Source organism: Oenanthe melanoleuca, chromosome 2, assembly GCF_029582105.1.
Source record: "Oenanthe melanoleuca isolate GR-GAL-2019-014 chromosome 2, OMel1.0, whole genome shotgun sequence".
Lineage (NCBI taxonomy): Eukaryota > Metazoa > Chordata > Aves > Passeriformes > Muscicapidae > Oenanthe > Oenanthe melanoleuca.
The window spans coordinates 105,675,077-105,693,507 of record NC_079335.1 but is presented as its reverse complement, the minus strand read 5'-3'; the positions used below and the strand labels follow the sequence as shown (position 1 = coordinate 105,693,507).

At 47.2% G+C, this 18,431-nt stretch overlaps 2 protein-coding genes and 2 non-coding genes across 6 annotated transcripts; all 4 read left to right on the top strand.

The window, feature by feature from the left end:
• The first annotated feature begins 42 nt into the window (after window positions 1-42).
• On the top strand, window positions 43-9,454 carry SLC25A38 (solute carrier family 25 member 38). Of its 3 annotated transcripts, none has more exons than XM_056484972.1 (7): window positions 43-192; window positions 2,052-2,173; window positions 2,780-2,864; window positions 3,368-3,547; window positions 3,943-4,111; window positions 4,734-4,900; window positions 5,771-9,454. In XM_056484972.1, exons 1-7 carry the CDS (start codon window positions 118-120, stop codon window positions 5,891-5,893), a joined length of 921 nt encoding a protein of 306 aa, XP_056340947.1. In that variant the 5' UTR covers window positions 43-117; the 3' UTR covers window positions 5,894-9,454. The 3 variants fall into 3 exon arrangements, with proteins under 3 accessions (XP_056340947.1, XP_056340948.1, XP_056340950.1); XM_056484973.1 differs by lacking the exon at window positions 43-192 and adding an exon at window positions 1,039-1,128; XM_056484975.1 differs by lacking the exon at window positions 43-192 and adding an exon at window positions 1,122-1,287.
• Window positions 9,455-13,545: 4,091 nt separating this feature from the next.
• On the top strand, window positions 13,546-17,806 carry RPSA (ribosomal protein SA). The gene is made up of 7 exons (XM_056484687.1): window positions 13,546-13,697; window positions 13,942-14,109; window positions 15,086-15,204; window positions 15,961-16,206; window positions 17,036-17,164; window positions 17,397-17,565; window positions 17,664-17,806. Exons 2-7 carry the CDS (start codon window positions 13,977-13,979, stop codon window positions 17,756-17,758), a joined length of 891 nt encoding a protein of 296 aa, XP_056340662.1. The 5' UTR covers window positions 13,546-13,697; window positions 13,942-13,976; the 3' UTR covers window positions 17,759-17,806.
• On the top strand, window positions 15,333-15,490 carry LOC130250461 (small nucleolar RNA SNORA62/SNORA6 family). Its single transcript, XR_008839988.1, has one exon. It is a non-coding gene; the product is annotated as a small nucleolar RNA SNORA62/SNORA6 family (small nucleolar RNA).
• LOC130250462 (small nucleolar RNA SNORA62/SNORA6 family) lies at window positions 16,366-16,524 on the top strand. The gene has a single exon (XR_008839989.1). It is a non-coding gene; the product is annotated as a small nucleolar RNA SNORA62/SNORA6 family (small nucleolar RNA).
• Window positions 17,807-18,431: the final 625 nt, after the last annotated feature.

Below are 18,431 nucleotides of genomic sequence, written 5' to 3'. Positions count from 1 at the left end.
CTTCCAGTTTTGTTCTTGATAAGCAGTGTCTGGCTCTGCAGGCAAAGTGAAGCCGCAGTCTCAGGGGTGGCACAGGTCTAATACTGAAACACTTGATTTCAGTCCCTCACCTCTTCAATGCTCTGGAAAGCCAGCCTTCCTCTGCTCTGGGCCCAGGATGTGGATGAGCAAGTGGACACACTAGCGATAGCGGTAAGGACATATCAGTGTGCATCTCAGGTTCTGAACAACACAGTATCCACAGGAAGCTGGTTTTGTGGGGAAGTGGGAGGTGTGAATTGAGGGAAGACACGAAAGCTGTCAGTTATGAACTGACCCTTCCGACTGCCCATGTCTGACAGTGTGCTGGGCTCAGTTGCTGGATACAGCACATAGGGCTGGAATAGAGTACAGTTGCTGGAACCAAGCACAATTCTGGTGCCACAAACTTCAGGCCATGTAACTGTTGGAGAAAGTCCAGATAAGGCCACAAAGTTGATCAGAGGACTCAAGCACCTGCTCTATGAAGACAGACTGAGAGCACTGGGGCGGTCCAGCTTGGAAAAGAAAAGGTTGTGTTGACATACCATAGAAGCCTTCCAGTATCTGAAGGGGACCTACAGGGAAGCCAGAGAGGGACTCCTCGTCAGGAATTGCAGTGATAGTTCAGGGAGTAGTGGGCATAAACTGAAAGAGAAATTTAGGTTAGATATTAGGAAGATTTTTTTTTTTTTTTCCTGTGAGGGCAGCGAGACACTGGAACAGGTTGTCCAGAGAAGCTGTCGATGCCCCACCCCTGGCAGCGTTCAAAGCACACTGGATGGAGCCTTGAGCAATGTGGTCTAGCGGGAGGTAGTAGCGGAGAGGCTGGACCTAGATGAACTTCCCAGACCCATTTCAACCCCTTTACGTGCTACGATTCTCTGTAGACCGTCCGGAGCCGGCTGGCAGCGGGGGGCCACAGCTCGCTCCCCGCGCCCGAGCAAGGCCTCAGCGGGTGAAGGGTTACGGGAGCCTCACGGCGGGCGGGGCGGGGCTGCGGAGCGGGGCGGGGCTGTGGAGCGGGACGGGCTCGGGGCCGGGCCTCGCCGCCGCCCGCTGCGCTCGGGAGCTGCGGGCGGCGCTGGGATGCCGGGCCGGGACGCGGAGGTACGGCCGGGCCCTCCTCGGTGGCCCTGCCGAGGAGAGCCCGGGGGCAGCGCCGCGGTGGGAGGCGAGGGCGGCTCGCTGAGCCCATTACCCTGCTGCGTCGTGTTCCGCGGCCTCGGGGCAGCGGGGGGACGGGGGCCCGGCTCCAGCCCCGTGACGGTGGGTCCGGGCCGGCTTGGGGGCACAATCATTGCTGGCTTGGAGCGTGCCCCACCCTGCTTCTCATCTCTCCGTGCTTTCTAATCTGTCGTGATTCTCCTGCGCAGAAACTCGCTCTCCATTAGCAAACACCGTTATGTGTTTATAAAAACAAAAAAAACCCTCTCGAAACACCAAAAATATCTTCACCCTGCCGCTGGCTTCGTGCCGGCTGCCTCATTATTCCCGAGCAGTGCCGGCGGCCGGCGCTGTGGCTGGGAAAGGCAGGCTCAGCCGAGCAGGCCGTGCCGTGCTGGGAGCGCGGTGGGCCCGGCTCGGGGCAGGGCCCGGCTCGGGGCAGGGCCCGGCTCGGGGGGACTTGGTGTGCACGGGGAACGGAGGGGTGCAGGTGCTGCCAGCACAGGTGGGAGCGACTGCGGCAAGTACTAGAGGTGGGAAGGGGACGCCTGTTTACTTTGCCGTGGCAAAGGGTAGGCAAATGGCTGCTAGCACGTTTGATGTTCAGAAAACTCTTTCCCCCCACCGAATTTCAAAGAGGTTCTGGAACATTCTCGCAGATGAAGCAGAGGGACCAAAAAGCACAAATAAAACTTGATCAGCCTCAGAAAAGGTCTGGAAAAGCTTTTGTGCCCTAAGCAGCTGTCCTTAGCACCTGGGGTCAGCTCACCTTCCTTCCTATAACATGTAACATATCAGCTGAAATATTTCCTTTTGTACCATTCTTAATCAAATGCTCACTTAAAGTTCTATTCTTCCTCTTCCAGATGCATCCAGTTCTAAAGGCCTTTGTGTGTGGCTCCATCAGTGGCACTTGTTCCACGCTCCTCTTCCAGCCTCTTGACCTGCTGAAAACCCGCCTGCAAACTCTGCAGCCTGCTGTGAATAGGTGAGAGGGAATGGGTTGTGTCTGCCAGGGGGGCCTGGAGGTGCTCTGCCATAGACTTTTGCCTTATTTCCTGGCTGGGGCTTGGAGTTCAGAGTTGTTATTTGGGAAATCAGTCTTTCTAAAAGTGGAGGTATGAGTTTGTATTATGGAGAGGGATTGTTATTTTGCTCCAGAATAACTTGTAATAACTTTGCTCTGGAATAACTTGTAACCTCAACATTTGTTCTCATCTGAGAGATTGGCGTTTGCTGGAGTGGCTACCATGGAGCTTCATGGGGTATCCTCTGCCTGAAAAAAATCCTGTATGGTTGTCAGATAATTATTTATGAGTGCAGCTTGGTGTAGTCAACTTACAAGCTGCTGCTGCTAACAAAGGGAATGAGCAACTAAAAATGGTGATGGGTGTTACAAGCTGTGAGATGGTGAGAAGGTGATGGAGAAGCCCTCCTTCCAAGTAAGACCAAGAAAAGCAGACTGAAATGAGGAAGAGCATCTTTGAGGTGCTGAGTGTACAGAGATATGAGTGAAAAGGGGTGGCTGCTGAATATATCTGCCAAAGAGCAGAAGCAGGTAATTTCTTCAGTTCCTGTCTTGTCTTTCTTTCAGGTCTGGTCGTGCTGGGTTGGTAACGCTGCTCTTTAGGGTTGTTCGTACTGAGAGTATTCTGGGGCTCTGGAAAGGTGTCTCTGCAGTAAGTGGCTGGTTTAACTCTGACTTGTAAAAATAAGTAGAAAAATAAACTTACTGTTTATTGCTAATTATGTCTGCCTGAATTTAAATAGCCAACTCTTGTACAATTATGAGTGAAATCATGTGATTTAGATTACGTACTATTTTAAGGAGTTAATATTGTGAATTTCACATTGGTTATGGCATTCCTGAGCAGCTGAACACTTGAATACTTTTGCAAATGTGGTGTGGCAGCTGCAGGAACTTCATTTTGGTTTTGAATATCTTGTTCCTAGAAAACTGCCATTAAGGAGTGCATTAAATCCTGGCATCATTTGAATCACTTGTCTGTCAGTGCCATGAATGATTTCTACCTTATCTTCCTTCCTTGCCATGTTAGCTGTAGTGATATTTTTGTCTTCTACAAAGCTTTCTGTCAAGTTTAACAGTCTCAGAAAAGTTCTGTAGTATATCTTGTCTTATGTAAGCTTTTTCTTTCTTCATCTGCTTCTGTTTCTCCTGAAGTCCTTTGCAAGATGTATTCCTGGGGTTGGGATTTACTTCAGCACTTTGTACATGATGAAGCAAAAGTTTCTTGTGGACCGTTCACCCACAGCCCTGGAGTCTGTCTTTCTGGGTGCCACCGCTCGTGCAGCTTCTGGGATTTGCTTGCTGCCAGTGACTGTAGTGAAGACCCGATATGAGGTATGACTTTCCAGTAGTCCCCTGTAAATGATGTCACAGACCTTCCTTGTGATGCAAAATGAATCCTTCTGCCTGGAAAAGGTAGCTGCCACTTGGCTACAGCCAGGAGTGTAGTCCTGATTTCACCTCAGTTCACACACTGTGCAGGAAATTATATTTAGGCAAGAATTCACCCTAAGGTTTATAAGTTTCAGTTGTATACAATGTTTGTGTAGCATCTTTCATATGTTAGCTTCCTGAAGGATTCTTTTAAAGCTGAGGTAAGTGAAACCCAGTTTTTGCCTTGGGTTTTCCTCTGTATTGCCATTTGTTTGGGTATTATATCCTCAGGATGTGTGTAGGGCTTCTCACCTGTGCCTGGCATGTGGATGACTGACCTTTTTCTGCTCCTGCAGAGTGGAAGATTTGGCTATGGGAGTGTGTATGGAGCCCTGAAGAATATCTATCAGACCGAAGGGGCTCGTGGCATGTTCAGTGGGCTCACGGCAACGCTGCTGCGGGATGCGCCCTTCTCTGGCATCTACCTGATGTTCTACACACAGACCAAGAACCTGACACCTCAGGGTGAGGATGAATGTTGGAGGCTGGAGTGGAAAATGTTCCTCTTCTCAGATCTTGCTCTGCAGCTGACAGCCTGCATGCTCTGCTTGTTGCCCTCCACCTCAGAAGTTAAATTAGTCCCCTCACTGTAGGGCTTTGGGTCACACACTCACATTTGCCTGTGGAGAGCTGTAGACCTATAGCTGAGGTTGGTGCAGAAATGGAGACTGGCCCTAAACTGATTGATTGTTTTCATGAAGACTGATGCATAAGTGAGTTAGTGAACAGTTGAAAGACAGGGTGTCTTAAGCAATGATTGCTGCTTCTCCTTGTCTTGCATACTTCTCAGTTTCCTGCTAAACTGGAGCTTCTCTGATATTGGAACTCACTGGGGCAATATTTGTACAATTTTTTCTTTACTGATTTTCCCTCAAATTCAGTTACCCAGCAAGTGAGGCTTGTCCATAGTGCTAACTTTTGACTAGTAGTCACTTTTCCTCTTGAAAGGTTTCTCTAGCTGCATGGATCTTAACATCTCTTAGGCTCTGATGTTGATTTAATCATTCAATAGCTTTCACTTTGTCACGCAGCATGAGTGTTCCTGGCCTGAATGGGGTCTGAGTGTGTTTGTTTTGCTCTGTTGCAGACCAGCTGGATCCAGTGCTCGTGCCCTTGCTGAATTTTGGCTGTGGGATCTTTGCGGGAATCTTGGCCTCTCTGGCAACACAGCCTGCTGATGTCATCAAAACACACATGCAGCTGTCACCCCAAAGGTACCACAGGACTAGCCAGGCCATTGCCTTTATCTACAAGGTGAGGTGAATCCCTTCTGATATGCACAACCACATCCACAATTCTGATCCCCTTGCTCAAAGCACACCGTATGCTGGGGAAGTTGTTGCCTTCTAAAGGAGGTGAGCAAGTGTCAGTGCTTCATCTGCTCTTGCAGTTGGACAATTCAGTGTCAGCATTTTCAAGATGATGAAGGGGGTCATGCTATGGTAGACCAAGATTGTAGAGTGCAGTGGGGAAATGCTGGTTTCAGATACAAACTACCTACAAAATAATTATTTCCTCTTTAGACATCAGAAGATAACTAAATGTTCAGGTCTTTACCCAGGAATAGGATGGAAACATAGTCAAAGCCCACCTTTCCCTTCCTGCTGTCAGAAGAGCAGATCTTGGCAGATTCATTGTTTCCATATTGAACTCTATTCCTACGCAGTGATCTGTTTATTTCTGTATGCATTTTTATGTACCTTTTTTTATTCAAATTGTAAGGGTTTTTTACTTCAGCACTTAGAAATCCCAGGTTTTTACAGAATAGCTAAGAGACTTTTGTAAATATGAAGCTCTAAAGCAAAGACTAGTAATTTTCCTGTAGTGTCTGAAAATTATTACATCCTTGCCTTTATCTTTGTTGGACTTGAGTATGGCTTTCCCTATCTGTTGTCTCCATCTTTGTCTTCCTTTTTCCACTCACTGCTCTCTCTGCTTTCCTGGGTAGCCCTGCAAAAGTGCAATGCTACAGGTTCTTCGTAAACACTATTTAAGCCCGGGTCTTTCAGAGACTGATCTGGGTCTGAGCTGAAATACATCCTGTGCTCTTCCATGTTATGAATGATGAGAAATTAAAACCCTCCAGGCAGATTGGGATGAATTGCTGTTTATCTGCTGTTGCAGGACTTTGGGCTGGTTGGCTTTTTCCGAGGTGGTGTGCCCCGAGCCCTCAGGCGCACTCTGATGGCAGCAATGGCGTGGACAGTGTATGAACAGATGATGGAAAAAATGGGCTTGAAGTCCTGACTGAGCTGCACGAGAAAGGACCAGCTTCACTCCTTCTCCTGTTTGCTGTGATCAACTGGCACTGAGAAGTTCCCAGTTCCACAGAGGAATAAGCCTTCCTCAGCCAGGAGGAAGAAAGCCCTTCTGACACAGGGGATTAGGCCTTTTGGCGAGTAGAGGAAAGGAAGGATTGGATCTTTGCGTTGTTTGATCAATGCATTCCAGAAGGACTGCCATGGGAAATGGTAGTGTTTTCACTGCCTGGTAACTATGCTGAGAAGCCTCTTTTAAAAATAACTGCACTCACCACCTTTATGCAATGAGACAGTATCAGAGCAAAAGCGTTTGGAAGAAAATAGTGGTTTCAGAACCTGCCAGCCTGTTTCTTCCTGGCATAACCAGAAAGACCACAGTGACCACCATCTGATATAGATCCTCCTTTCTCATGTTCTTTATTCTCACTGGGGAACACTAGGCCCTGATGGGAAACTGGATCTGTCTCATAATGCTTATATTACAGAAGTGGACGAAAGAGAAATGAAGTGCAGAGGAAAATCTACAAACATGGTCTCTGCCATCACTTTTGTACTGTGGGTGATCCCAGAGAAAATAACTGGAACCACCTTGCTGTGTTATGTGTTATTATGTGATTGAGCATCTTAACACTCTTGAAATATCCTTCTGCCTCTATAGCAGAGTTTGCACAGGAATTAAGAAGCATAAGGCACTTTAGAATTGATTGCTACCAAAGTTCTACTTGTTCTCTGAAAAACAACAAAATGCAGCTGGTCTAACTATAGCAGGAATACTCAAGTGGGTTTTGTTGGGGTTTTTTTATGCAGTTGTCATAGAGACTTACTTGCTTCCTATTCCTTATTTGTTAATCCCTGATCAACACCCTTAGTGTGAAGTGGTCATTAGATGTAGCTTTCAGGGCCACGGCTCATAATGCATAAATGTACAATGGAAACAGGCACTTCAGGTTTCCCTCAAAACATTGCTGATTGCATGTGGAGTATGTTTTGGTTTGGAAAGAAAAGGTTGATATTTCTGTAAGCTTTCTCCAGAGTTTGAGCCCTATGGGTTCTTGACAGTGACCTGTAATTCCCTTAAGGCTCCACACAGACCCTACACGTTTTCCTGTCTGATCCTTTTCTCTTATCAGGTAGTCCATGTTTGAGTATGCCTGAATTTAAATACACTTTCCATCCTCTGTGCCTTCTTACTCTTTCCTGCTGTGTTACTTAGACCTCACAGTGTGCGCCAGGTACAGCCTATCCCCTCTTCACTTGTGCCTCTGTGATGGGTTGGGTCCCTTGCAGCTGTTAGCGTAGCCATGAAGCTGGTTTGGAAGTGTGCATCCTGTTCTGTAGTGTGTCTTGCAGAAAACTTAGCTTTGGCTTTTATTTTCCTAAATATCTAGGGATATTGCAGTTCACTTTAGAACCAGAGCACTTGTCTCTAAATATGAAGATATGATGCTGTAGCTGTATGAACAACCACTGCTACCCACCTGTTGTTCATAAATTTTAAAGTATATTTTGGACAATCACTGCCTGCCCAGGCAACTTCCTGAGTGCAGGAGCAGAGGGGACGTGGGTTGTTAAAGGTATTCTTTACCGGATTTCAACTCCAAGAAGGCTTGATGACTAAAGTAAGAGTTAAGTGAAGTGTAAGAGGACAGGCTGGAGGCTTGGAAAAGTGCTGCCTGTTTTCAGATTCCGCCCATCTGTGGGGAGAGGCTGGTGCACTGCAGTACAGGAGTCTCCAAGAGTGGTGGTGGAGGGTTTTGTGTGCACATGTCTACATGTTAGCAATAGAGCACCTGTGGCATATTGGCATGTGGCAATTATTTGCTAAATCCTAAATGTCAGCACCTGTTCCTTTCTTTTGCTCTTCCTACTGCCCTTAGTGACCAGAACTTGTGAGAGTGCATGAAACCATGGTAACTGCACATCCTGCTTGTTTGCTATCCTGAGCACTACTGACACAGAAAGCTGGAGAACAAAGTCTAGGATTGCTGACCTGGCAGAACAAGGTGGCAATTACATGAGTTAACCTCATTTGTTCTTTATTCCCCTATGTATGGGATCAAACCAACATTGTGCTGCGAGCCTGAATTTATTTGGAGCTTTATAATCTGGCATGTGAGTTGGATCTGTTGATCATCCTGGGCTGTGGTAGCCAAGGGCAGTGTGTGGGGTCATTGCAAGGTGCTTCACACATATTTTGTTCCTGATTTAGCGATGGCAAAGCAATGTGCAACCTGTCCAGACAGAAATTTGGGCTCATTTTTAAGAGGCAGGCAAGCAAAGAATGCCAAGGTAGTGTGGAATTAAATAAGGTCCTCATCAGAAACCTGAATTTTAGAAACACTTTGGTGGCTTTTATGTCTCTGTACTCCTGCTTGGTCAAGTAACAAAGGAAGAAGTAAAAAATTTATTCCATGTGCTAATGTTTTAAGGTCTGTGGTGGAGTTGGTTGGTTGGTTGTTATAAACCTGAAATCAGGCCTAAAGCAGTGTTAGCTTCTTCTTTGGGAAAGTTCTTCCATTCTGCTTTGGTGCTTTGTTATTGGAGTAAAGTGAAAAACTTCATGGGTTTTGGCTTGTCAATTCACCTGGGCTCCTCTGAGTTTAATAAATAGAGAATCTAAACTGCACCGTGTTTCATCTACCATTGGTGCTGCAAATCCTAAAGCTTATCTACCTGTGAGTTGGTGAGAATTAATTCTATGTTGCAAGCTTGTTGTTTGTTTCTCTTTGTTACTTCTTTTGTCGGGTGTAATATATGGGGGAAGGGAAAGCCTGAAGTTCTGCTTCACTCTGTTCTGAAAGCTTTATTACATGGTCAGGCACAAGACTATTTCTCAGCTCTGATCCTTACTGTCCTTCACCCTTTTCCCCTCTTCAAAAACATTCTGTTTCTGAAGTGATTTATTGAAGTTACTCCGTGATAGCTAGAGCAAGTCAAGACAATCAAGTGTGTGGATTTGAAGTTTGGATGTATTCCCCTTGAGGTTTAATGCTTCTACTTAAAAACAAATTGTCACAGTACAGCCTAAAGGTAAAGTAAATCAGAAGACCTGGGCAGAGATGTTTAATCACCTACCTCCATCATGCCAGCAATTCAACACTAACCATCTTGTCAGATAATCATTTCCAGAGCCATCTTAGCTTGGATTCCAGAGACACTGGTATGCTCCCTCTGTGCACTTCAGGATTGCAGTTGGATCCCTCTTGGACCGACCTCTCTTGCTGGCAGTGGTTGTGCACCGTCTCTGCTTGTCCCTGCAGCTGTGGATAAGGACACAGCTGGCTGCCATGTTGGGGCAGGCAATGTTTAAGTGAGTTGTAAGGACACAAGAGAAATAGTCTGATTATTCATGCTTTAGAAACTTTATGTTTCCACTCTTCTGTGTGATGATTTATTTGGAGTTTTTTTCTCTCAGTGTCTTAAACAGAACTGGAGCTTGGGAACATGGCACAGCTTTGAGTATTGTGAGTGCTTCTTTGTTTGTATAAAATATTTATGTGAAAAGGTGTATTATATGTTTCTATTAAAAACTGGTTGCTAAAATGAGGATGCAATCTCTTCAGTGTTTCTTTAAATAGCCCCAAACAAACAAGCCCCAAACTGATTAAATGCACAAGGGATTGGATGGAATAGAGGCTTTAGGAGGCAAAAGGAGTTTCCCAAGAGTTCCCAAGACTGCTGCATGTGTTCAGAGCCCATAAAAGGTAAGGAATATTCTCTTTTTCTGTAGTGTGTAATATGCACATGTTGTGCTAATACAACCTAAATCAACTTTGCTTAAATGGAAGAAACACATAGCAGTGGGGAATGCTGTGTTTTACACAGCTTCCTCTGCCTGCCTGCTGTGTGTAAAGACAGATGGCTGTTGAATTCCTGTACTAGCTGGTGAAATACCTGCCTTGAGACAGTGGGGTTTTAAGCTCTCTGGGGAGAAACTCTTTTTAGTCTCCTGCTGATCACATTTTTGCTACTCAGGCTGTTGGATCTCAGCAGGGGACCAGAAATTGTGCCTGGGACAGTTGTCTCCTGCAATGTATAATGCAAGGGGATGCTGGATTGCTGGGATCTCCTCTGCTGTCACAGTATGGTCCTGGGATTCAGTAACAGGCAGGTTGTGCTAAGCAAAACATTGTTGATACTGAGATGTGCATCTTCCAGATGTGAAGATCCCAAGCCTCTTCTCTTTTCTTGCTTAGATGATACATTCTCACATGGGGCAATTTTCATGGAGGGTTATCTGTGTGTAACAGACCTGCCAGACAGTGCTGAGGGGCAGCCTTGTGCCAACTGAACCTGAATTGCTTGTGCAGGTTCCTGATAGCAAGTTAGGCCTGGGCTAGTGCCTGCTCCTGCACACACGGCTCCCCAGAGCTGTCCTGCTGCCCTGAAGAACCATCTCCTGTGTAGTGGGTGCTGCTATCCATGCTGCTGACAGCTGCCTCAGCTGTGAGCAGAGATAGCAGACAAGCTCCCTAACCCTGGGTGGTAGAAAGTGGGCAAGATTGAAAGTTTAAAGGCAGTGTGGTTGTAACAAAACATTGAGTTACAGATCTCCCTTCCTCATTAAAAATGGGCACACAATTTTCTTGCTTTTTTAATTTTTAATGAGTTCTGTGCCACGCATAAACACTGACACCAGAATTGAGCAGAAAAGATTCCTCCTCCCACACAAACACATACATACGTGTACTTTTGCAAACTCCAAATGGGTTTCTTGAATATGCTTATCCCTTCTGGCTTTGGTGCTTATTTCAAAATAGCAAGCTGATTTTCCACATTGCAGTTCCTTAATTTGTAATTTTATCATTGTAAAATGCTTTAGGAGTTTTTATCACGATGCATTAAGGAGTTTTAGTAAAAATGACAAGATCCCAGTAAGAGGTTAAAATGAGACCTCTGCAAGTTTTGTAGCATATTAGGCAATTCTAACTTTGTAGAATTAGAAATAAGAAGGGAAGAAACTTGCCAAAGTATGTTTCCCCAAAACATGTAAGAAGTAATAAAAAACCTTTGAAACACAAGCCAAAATGGAATTTACAGGAAAGCACAGTAATATTAGTGCAGTTTCACTGAAAGTGGGTTGATCTTCATAGTTCTTTGCCTTCTCCAGGGGGTGCCACACCATCTCTTGGGTGTCACTGTCATGTTTGGTGGGGAAGATACTGCCTGAAAGCTTTTTGCCTGAGCCTCTTCCCCTGACACACAACGCAACCCCTCCGCTGCAGGAGCTGTTCTGGCAGCACAGAACGCCTCTGCAGCCCTGTGAGGAGCCCTCTCTCCCAGCCCCCTGCTCAGAGGCAAGGGCTGCTGCTCTCTGCTGCAGCCTGGGCTGGCTCAGATGCTCTCTGGGGCTTTGTGACCACCCCAGGCACCTGTTTGAGGTCTCAGTGCAGCACCCTAAAGCTGATGTAGCTGTGATGTTTCCGAGTCTCCTTAGCACTTCAGGAGGACTGGTGGCTCAAATCCCCTTTCCCTGGGGTTGCTTGCTGCAGAGATAGGCTATTCCCAGGGGCTGCCAGCAGCTCTGCCTGTAATTGTGTAACAGAGTTCATTGTGAACTTTAGACCAGGGAAACTTTGTCTAAAACATGTGATAAGATAGATATACTTTCACCTGAGGGACATGTCCAGTAGTAACAGATTTATTTTAAACTGTCTCAGCGCACAGATAAAAAATGAAGATGAAATTTTATGTTACTTAAGGAAATAATAAGAAATACTTTACTGACAAGCTTTATCATGACTTTTCCAAGCCTTCTTATGGACTGTGGGCCTCATGGTCTACCAGAAAGGGCCCAAAGTGTAACAAGAAATAAATTACATATTGGAGATGCCAGAGGATTATATGATGCTTACCAGTGGCATTCTTTTGATAACATCATATATACTTCAATATTCATTACTTAATTTCCAATCATTATGTTCAAATACACTTTCAATACTGTTGGGTTTCAGTTGTGTGCAGAAAAGCCCTCCAGACTAAATCCACTGCACACACCATGGTGACATCACCACCATGTCTCCTCTTCCCTCCCAAGCTAATATGCACACTGCTCCTGTCTCCTTGGGCTGTACATATCTCCATCAGGTCAGCTCTCACTGTCCACTGTGCACTTATCAAAGTGCCACAGATGTCTGTAATCTCTCAGGTAATAATTGCTCACTCTCCTGCTGAGAGTTCACTGATCTGCTGCTGAGTTTCATGTTACCTACTTTGTCACCACCAAGTGGCAAATGCTTGAATTACTCCCTTACAGAATATTCTAAAGCTGAGCTGGTAATCTTGCTGATTAACACCATCTAACAAGCACGAAGCCATTTTCCAGGAGACAAAGAACATACGTGAAATGATGTTGTAACCTGTTACTTAAGCAAATCACGCCCAGAGTAACTCAGGGCTCAGACACTGAAAAGGGGCTGTCAGGAGAGTCCAGGCCCAGTCACACTGAAGTGGTTATACGAGGTTAAAAAAGGAGAAAACTAGAGGAACACTGTTGTCAGAAAGATGTGAAGATTAATTTCCACTTGCAGAAGGCACTGGAAAGTTTGCACAGTCCAGAAATCTGTCCAGAAATGTATCCAGATCTTGATGATAGCAAGCATAATAAAGTAAGTATTGCTACTTTTTTCCCAAGAAATTCCTTTCTCAGGCCTGTGTCTTAAATCTCATAACTTTCTGTGGTTTCTTAAAAGCAAATAACAACAAAAAAAACCCAGACCAAACAACACACAGAAAGAAGGGGTAAGTACCACAAGAATGTCTACTGCAGAACAAGGATGTGTAGGTTCAGTGTCAATTTCACCTGTTTTTACTGTGATTTCTGCAGAGGACAGGGGCAGCTGTGGCTGCCCAAGCTCTCCTGCGTGGTGCCAGAGCAGTGGCCCTGTAGGGAGGGGGAATGTGGCTACAGGGAAGATGCTACAGATCCTCAGAAGCTTCCCCCCACAGCAGGCAATTAATCAAATAATTATCAGGTCCCTGAGAACATATATTTCAGCAGGAAAACGGAATTGTAAAATGATTAAAATAAACCTTTGTTTTCTTTTCACTTCAGGACCTCAAAAACAGCCTTTATTTGGTTGGAACACAAGCCACAGGATCCTCTGAAGCAGCCCCAGAATGAGAGAGCCACGGAATCAGTTCGGCTGGGAAAGGCCTCTGAGATCATGGAGTCGAAGCCATGGCTGAACATCACCGTGCCAAGCAGACCATGGCACTGGGTGCCATGTCTTTTCTTTCCTTAAACATCTCCGGGACGGTGACTCCACCGTCTCCCTGGGCAGCCCGTTCCAATGCACAATCACCCCTTCTGGGAAGAAATTCCTCCTGATGCCCAAGCTAAGCCTCCCCTGGTGTAAGCTGCGGCTGTTCCCTCTTGTCCTGTTGCTGGTTCCCGGGGAGAAGATGCCGGCTCACACCTGGCTCCACACGCTCTTTCAGAGCGGTAAGGTCCGTGCTGAGCCTCCTTTTCTCCCGGCTGAACACCCCCAACTCCCTCAGCTGCTCCTCATAGGACTCACACTGCAGACCCTTCACCAGCTTTTGTCCTTTTCTGGATTCCTAATCCTACAAACTTCTCTCAGAGCCGGTGTCGGGAACGGCCCGAGGAGCGGGGCCGCGTCCGCCCGGGGCATGCCGGGGAGGCGCCGCCGGAGCGCGGCCCCGCCCCTGCCGCCGCGGAGCCCCGCCCCCGAGCGCCCATTGGCTGGCGAGGCTATATATAGCCGTCAGGCGGGGGCGGGCTCTCTTTCGGCTCCGCGCCGCCCGGGCCTCCACACGGCGTTGTCAGCGTGAGTCGGGGCCGCCGGGCGGGGGGCGCGGGGGCGGCCGGGGCCGCGTTCCCCGCCCTGCGGTAACTCCGGGGGTTATTGTGCATCCCGGCTCAATGGCGGCGGCCGGGCCGGGCCTGGCCGGGCCGCAGAGAAGGCCGAGGCCTGCCGAGTGTAGCGCGGGAGGAGGCCCAAGATGGCGGCCGGGGCGGCTGGACCTCGTGGCGCGTCCCCGCCGGGCTGAGCCGCGTCCCTGTGCCCGCAGGTTCCCTGTCGTTGCTTCCAGAGGGAAACCCCACAATGTCCGGAGGCCTTGATGTCCTGCAGATGAAGGAGGAGGATGTCCTCAAATTCCTCGCTGCCGGGACCCATCTGGGGGGTACCAACCTCGACTTCCAGATGGAGCAGTACATCTACAAGAGGAAGAGCGATGGTAAACAGGCGGGATGGGTGGCCCGGGTTGGGCAGCTCGGATCTTATGGGCACAACTGGGAGAGCGGGAAAGTGCTAGTGCTTGATCTCTTTAGCGTGGTTTCTCCACGACCTTTGCATACCAAACAGCGTTCACTCAAAGAAAAGAATGAGATACTGATTTTGGAGCAATTTTTGGTTGTACTGATCTTGGAATTTAGTAAGTCAGTTGCAGCCGGTTTGGGTAATTCTGCTAGTTCTTGACTATATTAACGAAACGGTTTTAGTATCTCAATAATGATTTCTCCGTGTTTGTATTGGTCTTCAATCTGAGCTGCCCTTTGTTAAAGGATTAAAACTCATACCAGTCCTGGGGTTTTGATGGTATATGCTGGAAGCGTGTGGCATTAAAACCACAAGGGGAGAATTTTCTTTAAAATACTTTCCACTAGCTAGAATGAGACTAGAATGTATTTATTTCTATAAAGACATTGAGGTGCGGGAGCATGTGAAGAGCAGGGCAGCAAAGCTTTTGAAAGGTCTAGAAAATGTCATGAGGAACAGCTAAGGAGCTGTGTTTGTTTAGTCTTGAGAAAAAGATGCTCAGAAGGGATCTTGCTGCTCTCTGACTACCTGAAAGGAGGGGCCACCCTCTTCTGCCTGCCTGCCAGCAGTCAGAGGACTCAAGCAAATGCCCTGAAGATAAGACAGAGGAGATTCAGATTAGATAATAGAAAAAATTTGGATGGTCAGACAGTGGAATAGGTTGCACAGTCACTTTTAAGGGGGACCTGGAGATGGTGTTACGGCTTAGTGGTTACAGTGGCAGTGCTGGGTGAACAGTTGGAGGGGATGATCTTGAAGGTCTCTTCCAACCTTGATGATTCTATGAATTTTGGAGTAACCACAGCCGTGTGACAGGTTTAATGGCAGAGGAGTGCTATCCTGCTTTAGGATCTTGATTTGCTGGTTGCTCTAAAGCCTTTTGTTGCCAACAGGTATTTACATCATCAATCTGAAGAGAACCTGGGAAAAGCTGCTCCTGGCAGCTCGTGCCATTGTTGCCATTGAGAACCCAGCTGATGTGAGCGTCATTTCTTCCAGGAACACCGGACAGGTATGGACATCAGGAAGCCTGCAGCAAAAGCATTCTATTGTTTAGGTAACTGCAGGTGAGGCCACAAATGTTTAGGGAGATTCAGGGGTGGATTTTTGAAGGAAAAGCGTGGTATCCCGTGGGCTTGATGTGCACACTGTTAAAGCTTGATGCTGAGGTCAGTTTCTGGCCAGTGAGCTCTCAAGTGTCGGAAGTGTGCGACAGCAAAGGATGGCAGGGTTTTCGCTAACGCCAGGAGAGGGGCTCCCTCTATGATTGGAGTTTGATAGTAGGCCCTGCCACATGTCTGAGAAGCTGGAAGCTGTTGCAGTTGAATAAGAACTGCCAACTGCAGTTTCAATGGACACAGCTTCAATTTTTGTATGTTTATTTTACTGAGTTTTTGTGTAGCTGAAGTTCCTGGATAATGAAAATATGTAGAAATAATGGAAGAAAATGTGCTTTGCTTTTTTTGTAAGCTTTTTGTTTAATTCCCCTTTCCATGAGAGTTTGGAGTAGAGCTTGCCAATAACTTGAGAGGAAGAAAATGCTTTTTTACACATTCTGACTTACTACTTTGCTGGTGCATATGGTCTTACAAACTCAAGGAGTAGTTCTTTTCGGTAACATTTTTGTCTCCTGATGTGGCGAGCCCTGATTCCACAGGAATGAAAACAAATAGTTCAGTTAATTTTCATGCATGTTCACTGACAGTGCTTGGGTGACCTGGCTGAAATACACTTTTCCTGCTTCACCTTTGCTGTGTCCCTTTTGCAGCGTGCGGTTCTGAAGTTTGCTGCTGCCACTGGGGCTACTCCTATTGCTGGGCGTTTCACCCCTGGCACCTTCACGAACCAGATCCAAGCAGCTTTCCGTGAGCCTCGGCTCCTGGTGGTCACGGATCCCCGGGCTGATCACCAGCCGCTGACAGAGGCGTCCTACGTCAACATCCCCACCATTGCCCTGTGCAACACCGACTCCCCGCTGCGCTACGTGGATATCGCCATTCCCTGCAATAACAAGGTAACGCTTCCCTGCGGCAGTCCAGGCAGCTTCCTCCAGAGCATGCATGGCTTCCAAGGTGGACACTTTCTGCAAGGGAGGGTTGGCTCGTAGCTCACGTGTATCTCGGGGGATGAGCTGGTTAATGTCTCTTGCAGGCGGGTGGGGAGGAGAAAGTAAACTGCACACATCTGGAGCTTGGAGCTGAGGCTGGTTTCTGGCCAAGGAACTCTCAAGTGTAGGACGTGTGCTATAGTAACCTGGCAGGATTTTTCGCTGACGCCATGAGGGTCTTTGTGGCCCAATGAGTGGAGTTTGATAGTCATTCTTGCCACAGATCATGAATATGAATGAAAGATAAAGTGAACTGATGGAGAAACTGCTCTGAAACATTACCTTACCAGAAATCACCTGAAAGGTAAAGTCTAGGAAGATGAGAAGTTATCTTTGATTTCTATTTAGATGTTAGTCACCAAAACTAGTGTAAGCCACATATGAGGATGTGTGTAAGCTTTGTTTATTTTGACAAGTTTTCAATTCCTTCATTCCTACATATATGAGCACCATCCCTGTGTTTTAAATGAAATTCATGTGGGGGTGGTGAGCATTATGAAACTCTGTAACAGGAGAGTTACTTCAGGCCATGTTGTAATGGTATCATGATATCTGCAGAGACCTGAACATATCACTGGGAACTGGAAAAGTTGCCCTTCTTTTGAGTTCAGGTACATAAATCTGGCATTGGCAAGCAGTGTCTTTCACCAAGCATAAGCCTTGGATGGGGTAGAAACAAGTCTTCTGCTCGTTCTGGAAAGGTTCAGCAACTCCTACCTACTTAATTCTGTTCCAGGGAGCCCACTCAGTGGGCCTGATGTGGTGGATGCTGGCTCGGGAGGTCCTGCGCATGCGTGGCACCATCTCCCGTGAGCACCCGTGGGAAGTCATGCCCGACTTGTACTTCTACAGGGATCCTGAGGAGGTAGGAGCCTCGTGGCAGGGATTGTGTGCTCTCTCTGGCATGTTCTGCCCGTGCTCCTATCCCGTGGTGCTGTGTCTGCTGTGGAGGACAGGTTTTGCCAATATAACGATGGCACTTCACACTCTACTGTTAATTGTATTGCCAGTTGGTGCCTGTTGTCTGATACGTGATAGTAAGGGTTGGGTTCTGGGATGTGTTCCTGGGAGACTCAGGCTGTGCTCTTCTCTTGCAGATTGAAAAGGAGGAGCAGGCAGCTGCTGAGAAAGCAGTCACGAAGGAGGAATTCCAGACTGAATGGACAGCCCCAGCACCTGAATTCACTGCCCCTCCTCAGCCTGAGGTTGCAGACTGGTCTGAGGGAGTGCAGGTCCCATCTGTGCCCATCCAGCAGTTCCCCACAGGTCAGTTTGGGGAGGTGTCTGTGGGAAGGGGTGTGAGGTGTGGTTGCGGTGAAAGGAGCTAGGGAGCACTAAGTGTTGTTTTTGTGTTTTGATTACAGAAGACTGGAGTGCCCAGCCTGCCACTGAGGACTGGTCAGCAGCTCCCACAGCCCAGGCTACTGAGTGGGTTGGCACTGCCACAGAGTGGTCTTAACTTCAGCCCTACTGTACTGTGAGAGAAATAAAGGCTGGTTTAGTACACGCTGTGCTGGTACTGTGTTTGTGAAATTGTTGGCTGGTGACACATGGGGTAGCATGGGGCACAGGCCTCAGGCAAGAGCAGTGTGTCTATTACATCCTGTTAAATGGAGCTGGGGGCTGGGGACTCTCCCTGCCTGCAGCAGCTCATTGGGCTGCTGTCTTTCTCAGTGTCTGGGACTGGTATCAATTCCTGCCTTCCTGGCTCTGTTTGTGTGCTCACCAGAGAGGAGGTGGTGACTGGGGTGGAACTGTTTGCTTTTTGGTTTTTCTTTTTTAATAGAATCCTGTCTCTGGATCCACCCAAATGGGCTATTTTGGTTTTTCTGCCCAGGGTTTCACAAGTTTGTAGGGTGAGGCAGGTTGTGGTGACCAGGTGTGGGAGGTGGCCTTACTGTACCATGTGGTGAACAGAGCACTTCAGCAGGAGCTGCTCCTCTGATGGAATCCCAGCTTTAGCATCAGTATTGCCAATTCCTCAAGAGTACTGGTATAATCATCAGGAAAAGAAACACTATTGATTCATTTGCTATAGTTCTTGAGGATTATATTGCTGTGATTTATTAGCAATCAAAGGAGGTAGAGCCTCCACCAAGGGAAATGGGGTTTTGTTTGTTGGAGGTGACGTT

Bases quoted from the DNA above. Each gene is read 5' to 3' on its own strand.
- RPSA (XM_056484687.1), top strand. From the start codon at position 13,977: ATGTCCGGAGGCCTTGATGTCCTGCAGATGAAGGAGGAGGATGTCCTC. The intron at 14,110-15,085 runs GTAAACAGGCGG...TGTTGCCAACAG, and splicing joins CTACAAGAGGAAGAGCGATG to GTATTTACATCATCAATCTG. The intron at 17,566-17,663 runs GTCAGTTTGGGG...TTTTGATTACAG, and splicing joins CATCCAGCAGTTCCCCACAG to AAGACTGGAGTGCCCAGCCT.
- SLC25A38 (XM_056484972.1), top strand. From the start codon at position 118: ATGCTCTGGAAAGCCAGCCTTCCTCTGCTCTGGGCCCAGGATGTGGAT. The intron at 2,865-3,367 runs GTAAGTGGCTGG...TTTCTCCTGAAG, and splicing joins TCTGGAAAGGTGTCTCTGCA to TCCTTTGCAAGATGTATTCC. The intron at 3,548-3,942 runs GTATGACTTTCC...CTGCTCCTGCAG, and splicing joins TAGTGAAGACCCGATATGAG to AGTGGAAGATTTGGCTATGG.